An 8,352-nucleotide genomic window follows, 5' to 3' on the forward strand; every position below is an offset into this window, starting at 1 on the left:
TCTCGCGTTGATGCTCTTTCGATAACACAACATTTAGAGATCCAGTAATTGAAAGTGTAATGATCTGTTGCAATTGGTAAGTAATACTTAGTCACCCAACAACTACCGAATGGACCAAACAATAAAGAAAAAAAAGTCTTGGTTAATTCATTTTTCACTAAGAAGAAAGGCTATGAAGTTCCGAAATGAATATGCAGCCATCTTTAGGAATGTCAAACTTATTTCTCATATTTAACCATGACATACAGATTTTCCTATTTTCATCTTCTGGATTACACAGTGATTACTACTTTTCTCCCTTACCAAACCAGGAAGCAGAAATATGGGACCCCATAATCCCCAGCCCAAAGACGGTCATGCGCTTGGATTGTTGAATAGAAACTGACAGCCCTTTATAATGTGGTTGTCACTGCCTCTTCAGTCTTCTCTTCTTGATCTTTAAATGGATTTGCGAGTGAACCAACCGCGCTTGCTATCAAAAGACTTTGAGTTGTGGAAGATTAGTGGCACATGGATTCTCCTTTGCAAACTACATTTCAGAAATAAGAACAAAACACATACATAAAAAATGGGAAGTAGTGTTACAAAACATGTTAACTTCAAAACTCATATGATTTGGCCCGAAACCACTAAAATTCCTTGCTCATATTGGAAAGGGTTTAACAAATTAGGCATATTTGAGGACACTAACTCTTAAGAATGGATCAAACACGCCGACAACTTTAAGTTTTATACAAATACACCTCAAAGAGCTCAATTGGAGAACAAGGTATCTCAAACACAGATCACCGGAAAGAAAAACATCATTCAGACTTACAATGCCTAATACTACAAATGAAATCCTAGTTCCTACAATACTGTGTGAAAAACCTGACCGCATTGTTCAACAGCATTGTCAAATTGAGCACAGTTCTAACTGATTATATACATAATTCAATGATCCAGAGCACCGCAACCATAATTTGAAAAGTTTGCACTCAAATTTCAGTAAATAATTAACCTTTATCACCCATATGTAGTATTCAATTTCTTGAGAAAAAGTGTCGATGAATTGAAAAATGAAGAAAAACCCAGATGAAAGAACCTGAATTCTCATGAGGAGGTCCGAGCTCTGCCGCCTTTCGAAACGGTGGTTCCAGAAAGCCTTGCGGGCATCTTCAATTTGCTGAAGCTCTTCTGGGGTTCCAGTCTCTGGATGGAACTCCCACACCTGGCGGACCAAGTGGTTGTTCACACTCTTCAGCCGTTGACCGCCACCTTCTCCTCCCACTGTCTCTGCCCCTACCTTCAGCTTCCACACTTTTTACTTTGTTCTCTCTCTCTCTGCCAATGAGATTGTATATACTTTGAATACGTAGCTAAGGTATCGTTTGGTACGCAGACGGACAGGACGGAACAGGACAAGATGGAACAGAAGTTATGTGTTATGTTTGGTACGTGCAGTACAGACGAGACGGTTGTTTCGTTCTGCATTTGGTACGCGCCGGATGGAACGGAACCAAAAGATGGAATGACTAACTTACCAAACGATACCTAAATCCACATGAAGTTGTGAACGCATCAATTTTTGAGATTTCTTTCTTCCCTTTTGTTGGCCATGTGAGCACATCAATCATTGTGTATTTACGAAAAAAATCATTATTCTTCTAATAAATAGTTAAATACTTGTTTGATATAACAGTGTACACGTTTTATTATACTTAAGTTGAAAATTGAATGAGGTTAAGTTTTCACAATAAACTAAGCAGAAATAGGAGAAGTTGTTCAAATCCTTATAAATCTTGGCAAAACCTAATAAACTTTTGATGTGAGAATTGAATGAAGTTGATTTTCATCGTAAAAATAAACTAAATAGAATATAAGAAATGGTTTAACTTCTTATATAAACCCTGGTAAAACGTGCTAAATTTTTTACGTGAGATATTTCTTCATATCCTCAAAAGAATACGTCTCCCCATTGTTGTATAAACAAACAAATACTATTTTAGACTAAGGTTTGGTGAGTTGAATTGAAAATTGGTTCTTTATGCATAATTTGCATTAAAATATTCATATCTAATTTCAAACAGCTACCAGTATAACTGGATAATGATATAGACACAAATCTTAGCCACTATTCACTACATCACTGCCAGTATTGTTCTTGCTCACCACATAACCATTTTATTTCTATCCTAGGGCCACCACCAATCACAACTCTATATTATCAAGACATTATTTTAGATATGAGCTTCCTTGCACCTCAAGGAACACAATCCAAAGATAAAGATTGGATTATTTTTTCTCGAGATATGGCTTTTTTTTTCTTTTTTTTTTTAAGTTTAAGCAAATGATATATCCGCCAGGAGAACACAAAATTTATAAATGCATTTATTTTGATACAATCAATTCTCTGATTTTTTTTTTTTCATATATTTATATCAAGAGCTAAACAAACTCTAGGGAAATAATAATTAATTTAAAAGCAAAAATTTGATCTCCAAAAGGCACCCGCATGCTGGCAATGGGATCTTAGGAGCATGCATGAAGGGAAAATAAAGGACAGCTTGATCTCCATCACTACTAAAAAATTATCTATAACTGGCGGTTTAAAAAACGACAAAAAACGTATAGTACTGTCGGATTTTAAGCAAAATCCGACAGAAAATGGATGCAGTGACGGATATAATAAGCGACAGAATTGCTTGCGTCAGGAAATAAATTTTCCGACAGAAAATACTCTAAAACCGACAGAAATCCTGTTGGTTATAACCGACAGGATATGTATTTATAATAAATAAAACAATTATTGTCGGATAAAACCGATAGCAAACCCTAAAACCGCCAGTAATTATGTCGATTAAAACCGACAGAGAATTTATTTTAAAATAAAAAAAAATCATTCTTGTCGGATAAAACCGACAGACAATATGTTAATAATAAAAAAAAATATTTCTGCATTTTCCATATCCCCTGCATTCACCATTCGAAACCTCGCCGGAGCTCGATCTTGGAAACCTGTTGTGGGATTTTGAAGAGAGCGAGAGAGAGAAAATATCAGAAGAAATGAAGCAATTTTTATACCCCCCCATAACTTCCCAAGCAGCCCAATTTTTCGACCTTTTCAAACATTCACGTCTTTTACTCTTCTCCTAGCAGTATCCTTCGTCAGTCCTTCCCAGCCGCCATTGCCACCACCCTCTCCCTCCCTCCCCTACATTTTATTTTATGTGTATCCTTCATTATCATTTCCTGCAAGAGGGGGGAACCAAAAGGGGGAAAAAGAAGAAGAAGCAACACACAAACCCACAAAAATTAACATAAAATCCAACACAAACCGAAACAAATACAACACAAGAAAAAACGTTTCATTCTCTTACAAGCTGTGCTGGGGTTGCAGTGGAACCAACAAAATGGCTCATAATCAAAAGCGAACCAAACCCATATCCAATCCATCTGGGTAGATAGGATTCGTCCAGCCCAGGTATTCCTACCCAAAACCCATCAATCCATCACAATCGAAATCTCAGTCCAGAGAAAGAGAGAGAAAGAGAACGAGAGAGTTACCGAGTGTGAAGCGGAGGACGGAGAGGTTGAGTTAGCCCCAAATTTTAATTTATTTTGCAACCCCATAGCACAACTAAAACCTCAGAAACTTACTTAAGTAAAGAGAAGTGGAAATGAGGGGAGAATGCGTCTCGAACTCGTTGAAGTTCGTCTGTTTTCCCTTGCCTGATTCTGAAAACGAAGGACAAAGAGCATGTAAGTTTCACCAGGTTTTCCAATTAAAACACACATGCAAAGAAGTGTTTAGTTACATAGAATCGGTCTCAGGTGAGTCTGTGCACCATCAGTTACAAACTCGTTCGTATTTGGTCGGATTTCCTCGTTGGAATTTGGAAAGCATACAGAGAGAGACGCATGGGTTAAACCTTCGAACCCCAACTAAAATTTAGTCACCAATCACCACGAAAACAAGTAAAGATTGTAAATTTGTAGGTTTGAGTTCATAAGCCTCACCTGAGTCTCGTAATGGGAACTCGGAGCTCTCGAGCTTGAACTCTTCGTCACTGATCACACATGCAAGGGTACCAGCAAAATACCCAAAGCATGAGGATGTAGAAAATGGTGGTGGTGGCTTGGTTTCGTGCATAGAGAAGTGGAGATGGTGATGGTGGTTCTCGGTGACAGAGAGAGAGAGAGAGAATGAGCGAGTTCAAGAGAGGGAGAGAGTTTACAAAGAGAGATAATGTTTCCAGAATGAGGAAACCAGAGGGATCGAGAGTGGGTTAATCCCACTTCGAAAATCTAAACAGAGGGACCGAGGATGTGGGAATAAAAAAAAATTCATTACTGTCGGTTAAAACCGACAGAAAGTTTTTTTAAAAATATAAACTAACCGAAAATTTTCATTCCTGTCGGTTAAAACCAACAGTACAAAAAATGCCGGCAAAATTCCCCCCAAAATTCCCTCCCAAAATTTTAAATTCTCCCCAAAATTTTGTTACTATTTTAAAACATAAAATAATAATTGTTTGGTTTAATAAATAAATAAATAAAATTATTTAAGTAGAATAAGTTTTTAAAAATTAAATAAATAATTGTTTTTTTTTCGTCGAAAATAAATAATTGTTTGGTTTAATAGATAACTATTAACTACATCTTGTAAACTTTTTTTTTTGTCATGTTCATTGTTAATTTGGATAATCCAATTAAAATATTCCAAAAAAAATTGAACATTTTGCTATTATTTACTAATTGTGTGTATCTTGTAAACGTTTTTTATATTTTGCCATGTTCTTTGTTAAATTGGATATCTTTTGTTAATTATTTTTATATTCGTTTATTGAAAATGAGAGTGTGATTGATTGTTATTTTTATTTATTTTGAGCGTGAGATTGATTATAAACATACATACTATTTTGTTTTGTCTAATATATATATATTCATACTTATTTACTACAAAATGTATAATAATTCTACATAAAATATTTACCAAATATTATTGAATTGCATATATAGAAGCACAAAGATTCATGTACAAATATCCGAAACTTAGAAATTTTAAATTATGATGATGATCTGAAAATTTCAAAAAAAAAAAATTTGTTTGGAAATCACCCTACTGTTGCCATACAACAACAACAAAATGAAATCTTATCTTACTAAAATTATCAATTATATAAATAATAGAATACCACTCAATTTTGCTACACTCCTCAATTTTGATGTGATACACATTGTACGAAACTTTTTTCAATGATCTAACCGTCAAACTTGTTTGTACACACTCCGAGACCAGTTATGTAAAAAATCACAAAAAACAAACGTTAAGAGATTAGGTAACGGAACAAAAGTTTTCGACGGTTATAAACGAAAAATCACAATTTAACGGTTATTTTAGCTCCGGTTTTGATGATTTTTTTTACAGCTACACTCCTCGACCCTATAAGAATGCAATGAACGAATTTGATCTTCAATTTAAAATATTTACACTAGTTGATACCACAAAATCTTATTTTATACTTAATAGAAGTATAATATTAACTCTAAGTGTTGGTTTAATCTACCGTTTTGAAGTGATACGCATTCTATGAAACGTTTTTCAACAATCAAACCGTCAAACTTGTTTGTACACATTCCAAGATCACATATGTAAAAAATCGTAAAAAACAAACATTGAGAGATTAGGTAACGGAACAAAAAATTTCGATGGTTATAAACGAAAAATCACAATTTAACAGTTATTTGAGCTCCGATTTTGATGATTTTTTACAACTACACTCCTCGACCCTATAAGAATGCATTGAATAAATTCAATCTTCAATTTAAAGTATTTACACTAGTGGATAATTTTTTATACTTAATGGAAGTATAACATTAACTCTTAAGTGTTTGTTAAATCTATCAATTTGATAGGATATGTATTCTATGAAACTAGTTTCAATGATCCAACAGTCAAATATATTTGTATATACTCCGAGATCGCATACCTAAAAAATCACAAAAAACAAACACTTAGAGATTAGGTAACAGAACAAAAGTTTTCGACGGTTATAAACGAAAAATCACAATTTAACGGTTATTTGAGCTCCGATTTTGATGATTTTTTACAGCTACACTCCTCGACCCTATAAGAATGTATTGAACAAATTCGATCTTCAATTTAAAATATTTACACTAGTGGATTATTTTTTATACTAAATGGAAGTATAATATTAACTCTTAAGTGTTTGTTAAATCTATTAATTTGATAGGATATGCATTCTACGAAACTAGTTTCAACGATCCAACCGTCAAATATGTTTGTATATACCCCAAGATCGCATACCTAAAAAATCACGAAAAACAAACATTCAGAGATTAGGTAACAAAACAAAAGTTTTCGACGGTTATAAACGAAAAATCACAATTTAACAATTATTTTAGCTCCGATTTTGATGATTTTTTACAACTACACTCCTTGACCCTATAAGAAGGCATTGAACAAATTCGATCTTTAATTTAAAATATTTACACTAGTGGATAATTTTTTATACTTAATGGAAGTATAACATTAACTCTTAAGTGTTTGTTAAATCTATCAATTTGATAGGATATGCATTCTACGAAACTAGTTTCAACGATCCAACAGTCAAATATGTTTGTATATACTCCGAGATAGCATGTGTAAAAAGTCTCAAAAAAAAAACATTCAGAGATTAGGTAACGGGACCGTGAGTGAAAAAAAAATATTTAAACCATTTGTTTATTTATTTATTTATTTTTAATCAATATAACATTTTAAATAATATAATAGTCAATTTCTGTCGGTTATAACCATCAGAATAATAAAATAGTAACCGCCAGAAACTAAAATAATAAAATAGTCAATTTCTGTCGGTTATAACCGCCACTATTAACTTAAAAACCGCCAGAATATGTTAAAAATATTAAAAAAAAAAAAGAATTCAAAAATACTGAGGGTTAAATCCGCCAGGAAAAATCCGCTAGGAATTTCTGTCGGATATATCCGACAGAAAGTAACTTTAATCCGACAGTAAATAAATTATGTGTCGGATATCTTTTATCCGTCAGAATGGCTTATTAACCGCCAGGATCGTCCGACACCTAAAGCTAATATTGTAATGCATCCATTCATGTGCACCAAGAGATTTTGTCAACCATAAAAGACATGGACCGTCGTAAATTAATATTTTACAAAATTAGTAACGTATTGTTCATTTTACCATGGACCATTGCACGTAATTAATGTATGTTTTAATAAGTTATTGGAGTATTATTTGTCGTGATCTTATTTATTGAAGTTAGTTTTGTGAAGTTTGGCATATATATTCGTCGCAAAACGAGTTTTGTAGATGAGCTCTTTACCCATTGTGTTTATACTGCAATTTGGATTTCATCCTTTTTGAGAAAGCTTCTCTTTATTGTCTGTTACTGTCTGCTAGTATAGTTAAGTCGCTCGACCTCGTGATATTATTATATAATTTTTGTTTTCTATCACGTTGTATACCCGTTGTCAACCAAAACAAAGAGTGTTAATCGGACCAACAAGTAAAATAATGGCAATAATCATGAAGGAAAGTAGTCATGGTCAGAGAGCCCACTGGAAAGTTAGACAGCCGGCCAAACTTTTTCTAACCAAAGTATTTGGCCGACTTTTGCTTAGCCTTTGTGGGAAGCGGCATGTTATGTTAAACTTTGTAGGAAGACCAAGTATTAGGAAAGAAGAGTTCACAACCATGCATTTCTTTACTCTCATGATGTAAATATATTATTGTAATTTGTGACAAAACAAAAGGTCTCGAAAAACAACTATACAATATTCAAAAGAGAAAGACGATGTTGTTGAGCTTGACTCTATTCAAAGAAGAAAACTTTTCTACAGATCTATTTGTGACTTTGCCATAGTTGATGAGACTAAACTTTTTATATATTTTTTCAATAACTTATTGAGCTGAGGACTAGTTTAGTAATGCTATGCTTTAAAAAAAAATGTTTTTGTTGTGCTGTGAAAATAAGCAGATGTGAAATAAAGCAATAATGTGTTTGGTAAACTATAGTTGTAAAGGTACTTTTGGCAAAAAAAGAAGTATTACAGTGTTTGGTAAATCTTTTTATAAAGATAGACTTTGGATGCGGTCCCTAGTTATGAACAGTTTTTGACTGAAACCTTGTTGGTTTTCAATTTTTGATCCAAGTCCCTGAAATTAATTGATAATTTATTTCTATGTATGTTACTATATTTTTTAAATTAAAAATTAAAATTTATAGTTGTTTATAGTAATGAGATTTTAAATAAAAAACCATAATTTGTGGGATTAAAAATATTAAAATATAAATATACTATTGTGTGTGTGTGTGTGTGTAAAC

The 8,352-nt window shown here is 33.1% G+C and overlaps 2 protein-coding genes across 3 annotated transcripts; both read right to left on the reverse strand.

The window, feature by feature from the left end:
- Positions 1 to 122: 122 nt before the first annotated feature.
- On the reverse strand, positions 123 to 1,303 carry LOC126611828 (cycloartenol synthase-like; the record flags this gene model as incomplete). The annotated part of the gene is made up of 2 exons (XM_050280172.1): positions 123 to 529; positions 1,085 to 1,303. Coding segments are annotated over 2 exons (273 nt in total), but the record flags the coding sequence as incomplete, so codon positions are not given.
- Positions 1,304 to 2,867: 1,564 nt separating this feature from the next.
- Positions 2,868 to 4,246, reverse strand: LOC126609770 (uncharacterized). 2 transcript variants are annotated; one of them, XM_050277702.1, is made up of 5 exons: positions 4,000 to 4,246; positions 3,640 to 3,717; positions 3,360 to 3,469; positions 3,100 to 3,231; positions 2,868 to 2,997 (listed from the first exon to the last, which is right to left on the reverse strand). In XM_050277702.1, the coding sequence occupies exons 1-4, from the start codon at positions 4,130 to 4,132 to the stop codon at positions 3,148 to 3,150; spliced, it is 405 nt and encodes a 134-aa protein (XP_050133659.1). In that variant the 5' UTR covers positions 4,133 to 4,246; the 3' UTR covers positions 2,868 to 2,997; positions 3,100 to 3,147. The 2 variants fall into 2 exon arrangements, with proteins under 2 accessions (XP_050133659.1, XP_050133658.1); XM_050277701.1 differs by having other exon boundaries at positions 2,868 to 3,231.
- Between the last annotated feature and the right edge of the window lie 4,106 nt (positions 4,247 to 8,352).

Source organism: Malus sylvestris, chromosome 17 (genome assembly GCF_916048215.2).
Source record: "Malus sylvestris chromosome 17, drMalSylv7.2, whole genome shotgun sequence".
NCBI classification, from domain to species: domain Eukaryota; kingdom Viridiplantae; phylum Streptophyta; class Magnoliopsida; order Rosales; family Rosaceae; genus Malus; species Malus sylvestris.

Coding starts and splice junctions, on each gene's coding strand:
- LOC126609770 (XM_050277702.1), bottom strand. CDS start 4,132: ATGCACGAAACCAAGCCACCACCACCATTTTCTACATCCTCATGCTTT. Junction 3,718..3,999: donor GTTCCCATTACGAGACTCAG/GTGAGGCTTATG, acceptor CTTCGTTTTCAG/AATCAGGCAAGGGAAAACAG. Junction 3,470..3,639: donor TTCCACTTCTCTTTACTTAA/GTAAGTTTCTGA, acceptor GGTTTTGGGTAG/GAATACCTGGGCTGGACGAA.